The 14,281-nt window shown below is 38.0% G+C and overlaps 1 protein-coding gene and 1 non-coding gene across 2 annotated transcripts; both read left to right on the forward strand.

The window, feature by feature from the left end:
• Positions 1-2,536: 2,536 nt before the first annotated feature.
• On the forward strand, positions 2,537-13,374 carry pank3 (pantothenate kinase 3). The gene is given in 7 exon segments (NM_001113906.1): positions 2,537-2,903; positions 7,202-7,554; positions 7,938-8,191; positions 9,243-9,419; positions 10,207-10,330; positions 12,690-12,815; positions 13,051-13,374. Coding segments are annotated over 7 exon segments (1,113 nt in total). The 5' UTR covers positions 2,537-2,875; the 3' UTR covers positions 13,102-13,374.
• Positions 12,073-12,157, forward strand: mir103-1 (microRNA mir-103-1). Its single transcript, NR_049648.1, has one exon. It is a non-coding gene; the product is annotated as a microRNA mir-103-1 (primary transcript).
• Positions 13,375-14,281: the final 907 nt, after the last annotated feature.

A 14,281-nucleotide genomic window follows, 5' to 3' on the forward strand; every position in this document is an offset into this window, starting at 1 on the left:
GTTGGGCAATCATAGATTTTGTCAGTCTTGATATATAAAATATGTGTCCTGTGTACATCCATGATTGCCCAATGGGAACTAACTTTGCTTTGCCAAAGAGATTTCAAATCAAGTGTAAGAACAGCACCGGCATGCACTCAACGGACCCCAGGACAGTGGTTGTAAAACTTCAAAAGGCTTTATTCAAAGATCAAGACCTGACGCGTTTTGTGTGTTGCCAAAGAGATTGTCTTTGGCAGCAGACTTGCCAAGGTAAAGAGATGGGAAGTGGAGACCAGGGTTTGATGTTGGCAGGGCAAACGGCTTATGAGAAATAGGACAATTTAGGGCTAAAGGGGACATAGAGCAGATGTAGTATTTTGGAAGTACCTTGCTGTTTACTATATGAAGCACAGCTAGGAAAGATTCTACTCACACTCATTAGGAGAGGAAGAAGTTATACTCCTTATAATAAAGAGCAATGTACATTCATTGCAAAATACCTGCTGTGTGTAACATTTTAGAGAAGGGTTCCCTACAAGATAAGCCATATATGCGTGCCTGCCGACTCCTGTTCCCCAGCACATTCCAATGACGATGCAGCCTCCAAAAAGAGCATGTGCTAGCTCTGAGAATTACTATATATAAAGTTAATATAATGCCCCCTGTTGTAAAATATAGGGATATTATAATACACCGAGGAGTTCCACAACCATATAAAAGAACGTGGCTGAAGGCTGAGTGCTTTTATACAGGTCATAGAACTCCAAATTGACTTTTAATATCCTCATATTTTACAACAGGGGCTACATTATTTATTATAATACATACATTATTTGTTATAATACACAAGTTTCAGGGAGTCATGTGACAGAATAGACATCACTAAGCACTGATTATAACCAATGACATCAGTAAGCTCCATTTATAAGGATATAATGGCTCTTGTGTATCATACTGTAGGTATAATGGGCTACACCAAGGCTTTGTTCTGTAGTCTCATTATACTAACAGGGGCCCTAACCAAAAATGACACCTTTAAGGGGAGCTTCAACCGAAATTCTGATTACCAATGCATTTGTCAAATGTCACAAACGTCATTTTCTGAACTTGCAGAAAAAAACACCAATTCATGCTTACCAGCCCACTGACAGGAGTGGCATTTGGTTGAAATACATACAAAGGGCAGATTTGTAAAAATATGCACACTTCATAGTTTTTGACCAGACATTTTTTGTTTTTCAGTCCGCACTGACCACGTGTCTAAAGCTGAACATACATGTACCGATAAAATCATATTGTTTTGTGCAATTTTTGTGTGGGCTCCAAATTATTGTCCCGATAATTTTCTTACCATGGCGATCTGTTGCTTAGTCCAGGGGTCCCCAACCCCTGGACTATGAAGATGTGGTGACACACATAACGTTGTGTATGACTGTGTGTCTGCTAATTACTGAGTAAAATCTGAACATGTATGGCCAGTTTCAAGCTGTCCAAGAAAACACCACATGTGACATTAGCCTTGAAGGAAGTGTTGCCTTGTTTGCTACAATTATCCAAATAAGGACTGCAGAACATGAATGTTAATACAGGTATCGGACACCTTATCCGGAAACCCATTATCTAGAAAGTTCCGAATTACGGAAAGGCCATCTCCCATAGACTCCATTTTAATCAGAGAATTCACATTTTTAAAAAAGATTTCCTTTTTCTCTGTAATAATAAAACCTTGTACTTGATCCCAACTAAGATATAATTAATCCTTATTGGAGGCAAAACAATCCTATTGGGTTTATGTAATGTTTAAATAATGTTTTTAGCAGACTTTAGGTAGGAGACCTGAATAACGGAAAGACCCCTTATCTGGAAAACCCCAGGTCCCAAGCATTCTGGATAATGGGTCCCATGCCTGTATATCTTTTGGGCTAGTTTCATTCTGTGGATATATTTACTGAGTGCTCCTAACTAAAAAGGTATTGATTAAAATCTATAATCTGTCTTACTGCATGAGGAGGCAATTGTTTGTTTTTATGAGCTGTACATCTGTTAATTAAAGGGGAAGTTCTACTTGAAATAAACGTTTGGTATTTTATGAATGGATATTTTAAGCAATTTAAAAATGAGTCATTGTTATTAAAGTCATTATTTACGAGTTTTTAATTCTGTCTTCCCTGAAACTGTTAAAATGCTTGTCATGTGAACTGGCTCTGGTGACTAAAGGCAGATTTTGTTATTCTCGTTTTTTATTTTTTTATCCATAGTAAATCAATTCAACTGTTAATTTACGAAGTTACAATTCACACCGAATAAAACTTTGTACCAAATAATTTACGTTTATTTATACTGGCTGCGACACGACAAGAATGTTGCTGTTGCTTAATATTTACATTAGATTTATTTGAGGTATATGACGTCATTACAAGGCGCCTACAGAGCAAAGAACCCTGCGCCATTTTGTGCCGCGGGTGAGATTATTTGTACAGAGCGCCGTTTATGTAGAGCAGCGCAGTTGTCAGGAAAACGACTGGGCTGCAAAAGTACTACAAAATACGGAAACTTCGTTTAGGTGCCATTATGTATCAATTCATGTTTCCCAACAGCTTCACTCGCTGTCAATAAACGACCCTTCCTCTCTCTGTTCCGGACACATCACATGGTACGATCAGGTGACTGGCGTGATCGGAACGTCCAGCCCCCAGATAGGAACTTGATGCTTACATAGGGGCTGTAGGAGTGAAGCTAGGGCCGGAGGGGCAGTGACCAGGTAGCACCAACATCGCTTTCTACGCTACCTGTGCCGCAGTTCAGCCCCTCCTCCCCAGCCTTCACCCTTACATTCTTCAGTATTGTGACTGGGCGTCCCCTAGAGAGAGAGGCGCCGCGGCCGCACACCGACATGAAGATCAAGGATGCCAAGAAGCCGTGTAAGTGCAGGGGTGGGGGAGGCGTATAAATAATAACTAATGAGTTTAATCCCGAGCAGGCCTTCTCCTCACAACTGGGGAGTTATTCTGTTTGTACAATGCTTCCCAGGGCACTGGGGTGTTCCATTGGCATTGTGTTTAAAGGGACAGTAGCACAATATAGTCAAAATATGTCATTTAGATTAATAGATTAAAGGTATGTGTAGCTACTAATATGTTTGCCCCTTAGCCCAAAATCAGCTGCCCCTGTGGTTATACAGCAGCATATTTATATATTTATAATACAACATATTTGGAACCTCCCCTTCCTGTGAATTCAATCGCCAATGCGCTCCCTTTAGGGGAAAAAAATGAACATCCCTTCCCTAGGGTTTCCATAGTGCATACTAAAGGTGGCCATACACGGGCCGATTCTAGCTGCCGATATCAGTCCCTTAGACCGATTCGGCAGTTTATGGGCCCATGTAGGGGCACTAACGACGGGCCTGCCCGACCGATATCTGGCCTGAAATCGGGCAGGTTTACAAATGTAGTTGGATCGGGGACCGTATCGGCTCGTTGATGCGGTTCCCAAACTGACTACGCCTATGTCTGTCGTTCTAATTCGATTGTTTGGCCCCAGGGCCAAATGACTGAATTAGCCCAATATCGCCCACCCGTAGGATCTCCGCATGTATGGCCACCTTAAGAGGCAGACTTAATCGAAATGTGAGATTAGCGCTCACCACAGAAAAATTCACCCACTCTCTATTCATTCCTATGGAATTGTTAGAAGCATATTTATCAATGGGTGAAAGTTAGAGTTCACCATTTGATAAATACACTAAAAATCCCATAGGAATAAACAGAAAGTAGGTGAATTATTTTGTGAGCTATAATCTTACATTTTGATAAATCCGACCCTTGGAAAACCCTTGATGAAAATACTTTACTCCACATGTGCGGATGACAAGGAAAGAGCCTGCACTTACATGTCCTTTAGTAGCTTTGAATTCAGCCCATAAAGAAAGTGCTGTACTTGCCAACTGGACAGAAAATGAAAATGTTTTAAAGGAAAAAGAAAGGTAAAGTCACTTGGGGGTGCCAAAATGTTAGGCACCCCCAAGTGACTTTAACCGCCTACCTTTTACCCCGGGCTGGTGCCGCTGTCAGGAGAAAACAGCACCAGCCCGGGGTAGCTGCCGGCGCTTCCTCCTTCCGGCTTCGCTGCGCGCGCATGCGCAGTAGAGTGAAAAGCCGAACTTAAACATTTAAGTCGGCTTTTTCGCTCTACTGTGCATGCCCGGCCACCGGCAGTTTAGGAAGTGGAAGGCGGAAGGAGGAAGCGCTGCGCTCCAGGTGCCCCGGGCTGGTGCTATTTTCTCCTAACAGGGGCAACAGCCCGGGGTACAAGGTAAGCGGTTAAAGTCACTTGGGGGTGCTTAACATTTTGGCACCCCCAAGTGACTTTGCCTTTCCTTCCCCTTTAAAGGAATTCAAATATAATGTACTATTGCCCTGCACTGGTAAAAGTTGTCTGTTTGCTTCAGAAACTCTACTATAGTTTATATAAATAAGCTGCTGTGTTGCCATGGGAGCGGCCATTCAAGCTGGGAATAAGTAGCAAAGGCACAGGTTACATAGCAGATAGAAGATAAGCTGTGCAGGTTCCTATTGTATTCTACAAAGTTTGTTTATTTGCTATGTAACTTCTATTGTCTCCTTTTTTCCATGGCTACACAGCAGCTTGTTCATATAAACTCTAGTAGTTTTTCTGAAGCATGCACACAACGTTTACCAGGGCAGGGCAATAATAATATATTAATTTGAAACATTTTCTTTTGGTTTTACTGTTCCTTTAAGTCTCCCTTGAGCCTGGGCATGCTGCTCTTACACTTTATGATCAGGTTAAGGTGGTCTTACACTTCACACTTGTTGGGCAAGGTTGTGGACCAATAGGATCCTTCCATACAGGGGCAGATTTAAGATGCTGAATCGAGTGCTTTATACTATTCCTAAGCTTATCTGCCCATGGCCTAATGGGCAAAAATTGGCCAGGTGTTGATTGGGCAGGTTTGATTTTTGCAGTTTGATTGGGGACCACATCGGCTCACTGATGCCATCCTCCTTCCTACCACTGCAATCTCTAATGCAATTTGATCGTTTGGCCCTAGGTGGGCATATTGGGGGAAGATACGCTTGTTTGGAGAGCTTGCCAAACTAGAGAATCTTATAATGTATGGCCACCTTAAGGTGGGCAAGGGAATAGGATCCGTCTGAATGAGAACCACATCAATGAGCCAATGCAACCCCCTGCCTGTTTTTTCAGTGGAAGTCTTCGATTTGGTACTACCCTCAATAGGAACAGAAGATGGCGTTTATCTTTTGAGCAACTTAGTATTGAGGATTTGTAAGTAGTCTGACCTGTTATGTGATGGGCACGTTCCTAGAGGTGTCATTTCTAGGGAACTGCTTAACATTCCTGTCATTTTTGGCATCATATATATGTATAGATTATTCTGACCTGAGATGTTCAGTTTGTCTAGAAGAGTAATTGAAGTGTCTGGCAAGTTCTTCATTGCTATGAATATGTTCGCTAGGATGGCTTTTGGTAAGCTGCACAACACTCTAAGGCAGGGATTCCCAACCAGTGGCTTGTGAGTAACATGTTGTAATGTACGCCAACCTTTTGGATGTTGCTCTCAGTGCCCCCAAAGCAGGTAGATATTTTTGAATTTTTGGTTTGGTGGCAAGTTTTGGTTGCATAAAAACAAGATTTACTACCAAAGTCTCCTGTAAGCTGATAGTGTGCATAGAGGCTGCCTAATAGCCAATCTTAGCCCTTATTTGGCGCCCCATGAACTTTTATGGTGCTTGTGTTGCATCCCAAGGCTTTTTATATTTGACTGTGGTTTTTGAGTAAGAAACAGTGGGAATCCCTGCTCTATGGCATATACAAAGTCATGGTTAATTTAAACGTAGTTGCCCTTTAAAATAAGGAACAACCATAATGGAAGAATACTGTGTTTAAAATTAGTGGTAAATATCACAAAGAATGGAAACATAGCTTATTGCATAAGCAGGGGCTTTCCTTTTTTGTGCATTGGTATTTCTTCTTTTTGCCATACAGGCTGCTTTTCATAATATCGGCACAATTTTGAATTACATTTCATAATATTCATCAGTACGTGTTCATTTTTTTTGTTAATTTCAGTAATAGTATATGACACAATCATATGATTTTGTTCCTCTTTTATATTTATCACTTTGGATTTTTTTTTAATGTAAGTGCAGATTAAATTATTCATGAAAACACGTAGAAAGTAATGAAGAAATGGACATTTTGTCATAGATAAATGTGTTCTTAAAAGTATAGAAATGTTAGCTAAGAGAGTGGCTGAATGAGGGACTTTAGGATAGTGGGCAAATGTTACATTTCCCAAGCATATTCTTTTCTTTTTTGTTTTGTAATTGTCTTTATTGTCTTCTAAATTATGTTTTAGTGTCTTTAGCTACCCATTTATTTGATCCGATTCCTTGATTGGAGCGGGTGGTGTTGAACGACCTTTCCTTTTCTGAGACTGCCAGTTATCTTCCACTTGTGCCGATAGTCCCAGAGGTGTTTATTTCCACTTAAAGCAGATTAAGGTTTAAAGGATCATTTACATAAAAACAAGAAAATGTTTTTTTGTTTTTGTATCTGTTGATCCAACACATTAGGTGGCCATACACAGGAAGATTTGCTCATTTTGCGAGGTTGCCAAGAGAGCGGATCTTCTCCCCATATGCCTACCTAAAGGCGGGCGATATCAGGCTAATTCGATAATTTAGCCCTTGTTATTGCTAAAATTTATTTGCCAAAACATATTTACCAGGCGTAATTTGTTTACCTTTATGGTGTACAATTTAATATTTTACTCACTCTGCTGTGGATAAAAAAATATATATCTTCTATGTCATCTTCTAATGGGTGTGAAAAGTAGAGCAGAGTGTGATGGGCAGGTCTTTCAAATGACTTAAAATTACTAGGGTTGAAGAGATTTATGAATTTAACATACCTTGACTTATGTTATTAAGGTACATTACAGAGGTCAGTGTTGCTGTATAAGGTAATATTTCTTGGGACTAACACATGTTCTTCCTGAGTGGGCTAATGTATTGGTTTTGTAACATTTCCTTGTGAATTAGTTGCCAAATAACTCAGTATGGAATTTGTAAGGGTTACTTTATGAAACATGAAAGAGGCACATTAAATATAACATGTAATTATGTTTTAATTGTGTTTGTGTAATTTTTAATTAACCTTTTTCATCACTTAGCTTTTCCATGGTTCGGCATGGATATTGGTGGGACTTTGGTCAAGCTTGCTTATTTTGAACCCATCGATATCACAGCAGAAGAAGAGCAAGAAGAAGTTGAAAGCTTGAAGAGCATCCGCAAATATCTGACTTCCAATGTCGCATACGGTTCCACGGGCATCAGAGATGTTCATTTGGAGTTGAAAGACTTAACTCTCTTTGGTAGAAGAGGAAATTTACATTTCATTCGATTTCCGACTCAGGACCTCCCTACTTTCATTCACATGGCAAGAGATAAAAACTTTTCAACATTGCACACGGTCTTGTGCGCAACAGGAGGTGGGGCTTATAAGTTTGAAGAAGAGTTCCGGATGGTACGTCTCTTACTCCCCTCCCCCTACTAATATTTATGTCCTTATACTAGATACAGAAAAGCAAAACGTTTTTACCTACTCAGAATAATCAATTTAGATCCCATGAACCAGAATACATGGTGAGGATGTAGTTGAACTATAATGAAATTGGTTTTGGGAATCTTAATCTGTCTGAATAGGTTAAGTTTTCTCCCACTTTACTATTTATTTTAAGGTAACTTTACCTACAGAACTTTTCACTTTAATAAATGGTGGGGGGGGGGGGGGGTGCAATAATTGATGCTCTTTGAGCTGATGGAAAAAATGGGGGGGTCTTTTGGTCAAGAAAGCAAAACTGAGGTTTAATCCTGTAACTAAAAATCATTTCTGTCTTTTCCAAACAGATTGGAAATCTTCAGCTACACAAAGTAGATGAACTTGATTGCCTTGTTAAAGGTTTGCTGTATATAGACTCTCTCAGCTTTAACGGCCAAGCAGAGTGTTATTATTTTGAGAATGCCTCTCACCCAGAAAGATGCCAGAAGATGCCTTTTAACCTTGATGATCCATATCCTTTACTAGTTGTGAACATTGGATCTGGTGTCAGCATCCTTGCAGTTAACTCCAAAGATTCCTATAAAAGAGTTTGTGGCACAAGGTACTAAACTTTGGTTGAAGAAAAAAATAATCTTTGCTTATTGTTTTTACTGAATAATAATGTAATTTTTATTTTATCAACCATTATAATTCTTTTTATACATGTTCTCTCTACTTCTTGGCGAGACAAAGAAATGGATTGCATACAAAATATACAAAACTGTATTGAACTATAGGTTCTCCCCAAGGTCCATGCAAACAAATCACTTATGGTTTCAGGCAAATATCTTGGCCAGATTGTCTGGCCAGCTTGAGACACACGTGTGTGCACATTATACATTACATTATTCTTAAAGTGTCCTGTATAAATGTCCGTAAGTGTGAGCCTGAATTGACATATTCTTTTCTGTGTCACTGAATCTCATTCAAATGGAATTACAGTTTAAACTTTTCTCTTATTACTTGGTCTTGCATAAACATCATTGGCTTGAACTATAGTGTTTATATCATGTGTACATTGCACATTTACTTGCGTATTTTGCAGGTTTAGTACTCTGTTCCTGCCTCTCTATATTGCCAAATAGCTTTTCACAGTAAGCAGTGCACCAATGCTTAATGGTTAAAGGAACAGTAACATCAAAAAAGTTTTTAAAGTAATTAAAATATAATGTGCTGTTGCTCTGCAAAAAAAACTGGTGTTTTTGCTACAGAAAAGGTACTATATAAATAAGCTGCTGTGTAGCCATGGGGGCAGCCATTCAAGCTGGAAAAAAGGAGAAAAGGCACAGGTTACATAGCAGATAACTAGTAGATAAGCTCCATATAATGGGCGTTTGTCTGTTATCTGCTAAGTAACCTGTGCCTTTTCTCCTTTGAATGACTGCCCCCATGGCTACACAGCAGCTTAATTATATAAACTATAGTAGTCTTTCTGAGGCAAACACACCAGTTGTAGCAATGCAGGGCAACGGTATATTATATTGTAATTACTTTTATACACTTTCATTTTTTGGTGTTACTGTTCCTTTAATGTTATATAGTGTGCATAAGAAAGATATTTTATAATATGTAGCAGGAAGAACAGAGACATATTTATGCTGTGCCACTTTTAGCCTAGGTGGTGGGACATTTCTTGGCCTCTGCAGTTTGCTGACCGGCTGTGAGAGTTTTGAAGAAGCATTGGAAATGGCCTCAGCAGGAGACAGCACGAATGCTGATAAATTAGTCCGTGACATATACGGTGGAGACTACGAAAGATTTGGACTCCCTGGTTGGGCAGTTGCATCCAGGTAAAAATATCACTGTCAGTGGAGTTTCTGCATTTAATTTGTGTTTGGTTAACTATTTGGGACTATGCAAATTGCAAAAATAGCTATTTTTCATTTCATTCTAGCTGTAACTTTCATTTTTGTCTTTAATTTTTTTTCTTGATCCTATTTATCTGTACTTTAAATTGCTGCAAAAAATTTACAGATGCTGTTAGACAAAAACTGATTTCTCTGGTTTAGTAAGCCAATTCCAGTGTTAGTCAGCGATATGGAACCCCCAGCTGCCAAACATTGTAAAGTTGTGTGCTGAGGGGAAATATAATAAGTAATAAAACTTTGCTGTAAGTCTTAATAACCCATATCCACCAATCATGATGATTAGTTGGTATAGGTTAGTAGAGTAAACTTGGCAATAATTTTATCCATAAACTCCATATCCAGAAAGCTATGAGGTATGGGAGTGCAATCTTCCAGAAAGCAAGTCATTCTAATTTATTTAAAAAAAAAAAAAAAAAAACGAAAAAAGTCTTTTGCTTTGTAATAATACAACAGTATTTGTACTTGATGGTAACTAAGATGCATGAGGCAAAACAATAATATTCTGTTTATTTCATGTTTAAATGTTTTTAGCAGATTTAAGGTAAACTATGGTAATACCCAGGTACCAGGCAGCCCATACCCGGGCAGAACTAATTATTTGTGTACATTTCTTCTGGGGTCTAAATGTCAGCAGTTATGCAAGGTAGATGCTTACAGTTTTTCTGTTAAGATATTTTAGGATGTAATCAAGGTTTTTTCTTTTTTTCAGTTTTGGGAACATGATTTACAAAGATAAGCGGGAGTCAGTCAGTAAGGAAGACCTGGCTCGTGCCACTTTGGTGACCATAACAAATAACATTGGATCAATTGCAAGAATGTCTGCTGTTAATGAGGTAAATTGTGTTTTTTAGTTTTCATTGAAGAATTTAGATATCTGCTATAATATCAAACTGTCATTTTAATGACATTTAACTCGGATGAGACTCGGAGACTCGGATGTGAAGTTTTGAATGGCTGGCCACTATATATTTTTACAGGTATCCTGCTACTATAATTTCTTTAAAAGTAAACATGAAAATATGAATGTGTTCTCAGAACACCTAATACCCTGTGTATTATACTTATCATACTATAAAGATGTTTTTTTTACATGATTCTCTGACCCTGTGATATTACTGATTCATTTTCTGACTCACACATATCAGCTAGGCCTCTGAATGTATAGCCAGCATTTTAGTGTAGTAGTATGATAGTAAAATAAACTCCCATTGTGTGTCAACTCCATCCGTTGGGTCTTTATCAGGAGGATAGAACAAAAATGACCTGGCTGTTTTTGTGTTGCTGAAGAAGACATGCGCAGGTTTGGGAGTTTTATTCACATTACTTACTACCTTAGTAGAATCTTAACTCGAAAATATGAAAACTGAAAATGAATTGATGTAATCTTACAGAGGGTGCTTCGTGTTTGAGCCAATAGCTTGGTGTTAAAAGTCTACAACTGCAAATACCTTTGAAACTGCCAAAAAAAGAAAATTAATGTAAATTACTGAAGGGCACAGAAAGCTCCCTATGTAAGTTAACATCAATTCATTTTTGGGCGTAAATACTAAGATCTCTTTTAAACGTACAACATCTCAAAATAGATACCTTTCTTACACAATGTCAATTTATGGGCTGTTTCTAGAACCGTACCTTTTGAAGACTTTTTGAAGTCAATCTATCTGACCTTTAGCTACTTATTCTTTCCATGACATCTGAAATAAGTATGTGGTGTTATAAACAATTTAAAAGTGCACAAAAATTGTGTATATGTAATAATAACCATTCTCCTGGTAATTGCCTCATAAAGCAATTATTAAGGAAATAGAATTAATCACCACACATAGGGGCAGCTTAAAGCTTAGTGGGAAGGTCGTAGCGTACAGTCAGATATTCCCAAGCCGAGAGCAGTGAAAGAGCCTTTGAGGATATCATAGACTCACATCTAAGGGGTGGAACACATGGGACGTTTTGTCACCCACACTAAATCATATTCAGCACAGATGACAACACCTCACTTAATCACTCAAAAATAATTCTTCAGGCATTACGCAGGTAAGTGTTTTTACCCTCTGCTTTTTAGATTGACTTCAAAGCCAAGTTATCTTTGTATGTTTTATCGTCCATGTTGGGTGTGGTTTAGTGCAGGCTACAAAACATCCTGTATGTGGTAACCCTAAATTTTAAGCAAGTAGGGCAGCACACAAGCAGAATTCTCAATTTATCCATTGGGCAGGAAATATCTTGCTGCAATATCTCTGGCATGCATAAGCTTATATTAGTCAATGGGAGGAAGTAGGGACTGCTTTAGGCACTTCAACACCCTGTTGTGCACATTGTGTGCATAGTTCAACATAGTTTCTGTCTCTGGCCTATATTAAAGAATATCACAAGTTCCACAATGTTTTATATAACTTAAGTAGATTGTTCCCCATCAACTTGCTTTTTTGAAATCCTATATGCAAGTCATTGGTTATTATAGGAAAAATTGCTTGTGCGGACATTTTTCATTCATAGCTTACACCTTACATTACCGTAAGCATGCTCATCCTGCTCCATTTTCCTGCACTGTTTCTTCATGAGAAACACATTAATATTCTCATTTCCTTTGGCTTCTTTACAGTGCTGCCTTGTTGCATATGGATCAAGCAGCATTGTACAGGGCTATGAAGGATCTGAGAAAAACATCACCTGAAAAGATGATGATGTCTGTTCTTGTAAATGAAAAACAGTATCTGGATGTATAAAGCTACCAAGCACAAGAAAGATGCATGATGTGCCTAACTGAATAGAAGTAGTACTTTACCAGCCGCTATTTTCCCCCCACACTACACCATTATACCTCTAACATCATTTGGAGACAAAAACAAACATTTTTACTTTGAAAGTTTCTTTTGCATAGTATATGGGATGTGTTATCAGGAATGCTTGGGACCTGGGGTTAAAGTCTACTAAAAGAATAGATGTATGCAATTTAGTTATCCAGTATAATGTACTGTTTTATAATATTACAGAGACAAATGAAAAGTTTGAAATTTAATTTGCTTTAAATGGACACGGGGGATGGCCTTCCAATAATTTAGCTTTCTGGATAATAGGTTTGTGGGTTAGGGGTCCCATATCAAAATTTTGCAATCTATAACTACCCCAAAGCATGAGAATAAAAGTAGGAAATCTAAAGCCAATGCATTATTTATTCTATGTCTTTTCTAGAAAATAAACAAAGTTATTTTCGTTGGCAATTTTCTTCGAGTAAATACGCTTTCTATGAAGCTTCTTGCATATGCACTGGATTACTGGTCAAATGGCCAGCTCAAAGCTTTGTTCTTGGAACATGAGGTATGTAATGTCTCACTTCTGGCTTTATATTTCTTTGGGTATATTATTTTTATGGGAAATGAATACCCTGTTTTATATTTACAGTGTCTGAAAACAATATTTTTGTTAGTGTCATGTTCTTTCTTGTTATGTATGTCTGTAGACAGCATTTTTTGTGGTTTACCATGTACAGATAAGTGCTTCTTGGTAAATGTCATATCTCTTTATTTTTAACTTTATTTTTTCTCCTTTTTAGGGTTACTTTGGTGCAGTTGGTGCTCTTCTAGGAATGCCGAATTTCTCCTAACTTTGCATTACCTTCATGTGTTTGTTAATTCTACCTGTGAAGTTTTTTGTTTTTTTTTTATTTCTTATTTCTGTGGGTACCAAAGGATAAAACGGCACAGTTTCTTCATTCATTGTTAGCTGCTGAGACCAAGGAAGAATTCTAGTAAACCTGTTGAATTCTGCATCAACCTGTAGGTTGGATCTGTTAAGCATTTTGAAATGCTCTTTTTTTCTAATTATAAATGAAGTTGTGTATATAGAGCCAGTATTTAACATAAAAATATTTATCAAAGCCCAGCTACTTTAATGCCTATAAATGCTGCTTTTTACCAACAGCAGATTTATCTAATTCACTACAGTACGACTTTAGATCCATCCTAAATGCTTACCTTGTACTCTTTTTTGTCTTTATTTTATTTTTTTTACACAACGCAATTTGATCCCACTGATCATTTTTGGTTTAACAGTGAGATGATAATTAAAAAAAATCAGGTAGGTTTCTTAATATAAAAATGAGATTGTAAATCACTCAATTAACTTGGCATTCCATTTACTGCCATTAACAGTTAGGGTGATGGCATGCAAGAAGATTTGTCAATTGTGGTTAAATCTACCACAGGAAACGGATCTCCTGAAAAAGACTTTCCATAGCATAATATTTGGATCTCTGCAAGTCAGACCTATTACTGGTGTCGAGCTAGTATAACCATGGGAAATTCCCATTTAATTTTACAAAACAAAAATAAAAAGGAACAATTAGATGTGTAACAAGGTTGGGTATAATTGTTTACATCATAGCCACAATGACGTTTCCAAGGCAAAGGAGAGACATAAAACATTTAAATTATTGAGGTATACACAGGGTTATACATAGAGTTCAGTCATCTGGTAAGGGTATATCAGGCTTGGCATCTAACCATCCTTTTCCTGCAGTTTAGCCATATCCTTACAAGTAATAAGTTTGACTTGCGGCAGTTGTAATGTTTTGCTATTGAAAGTCTTTCTGGAAATTTGTTGTCTGTGGTAGTGAAGATTTAACCACGAGTGACAAATTTCTTTGTGTGACATCACCCTAAGATCTTTGTGAGAGCAGCACCAACCAAATATCCATATTACCATCTCAACTTCAGGCATTGCCTCATAAAATCCAGAATATGTTTATCAGTGTGTATAAATATTAGGTGTGCAAGCCCCTGAGT

The sequence above is a fragment of the Xenopus tropicalis genome, chromosome 3 (assembly GCF_000004195.4).
Source record: "Xenopus tropicalis strain Nigerian chromosome 3, UCB_Xtro_10.0, whole genome shotgun sequence".
In the NCBI taxonomy this organism is placed as follows: domain Eukaryota; kingdom Metazoa; phylum Chordata; class Amphibia; order Anura; family Pipidae; genus Xenopus; species Xenopus tropicalis.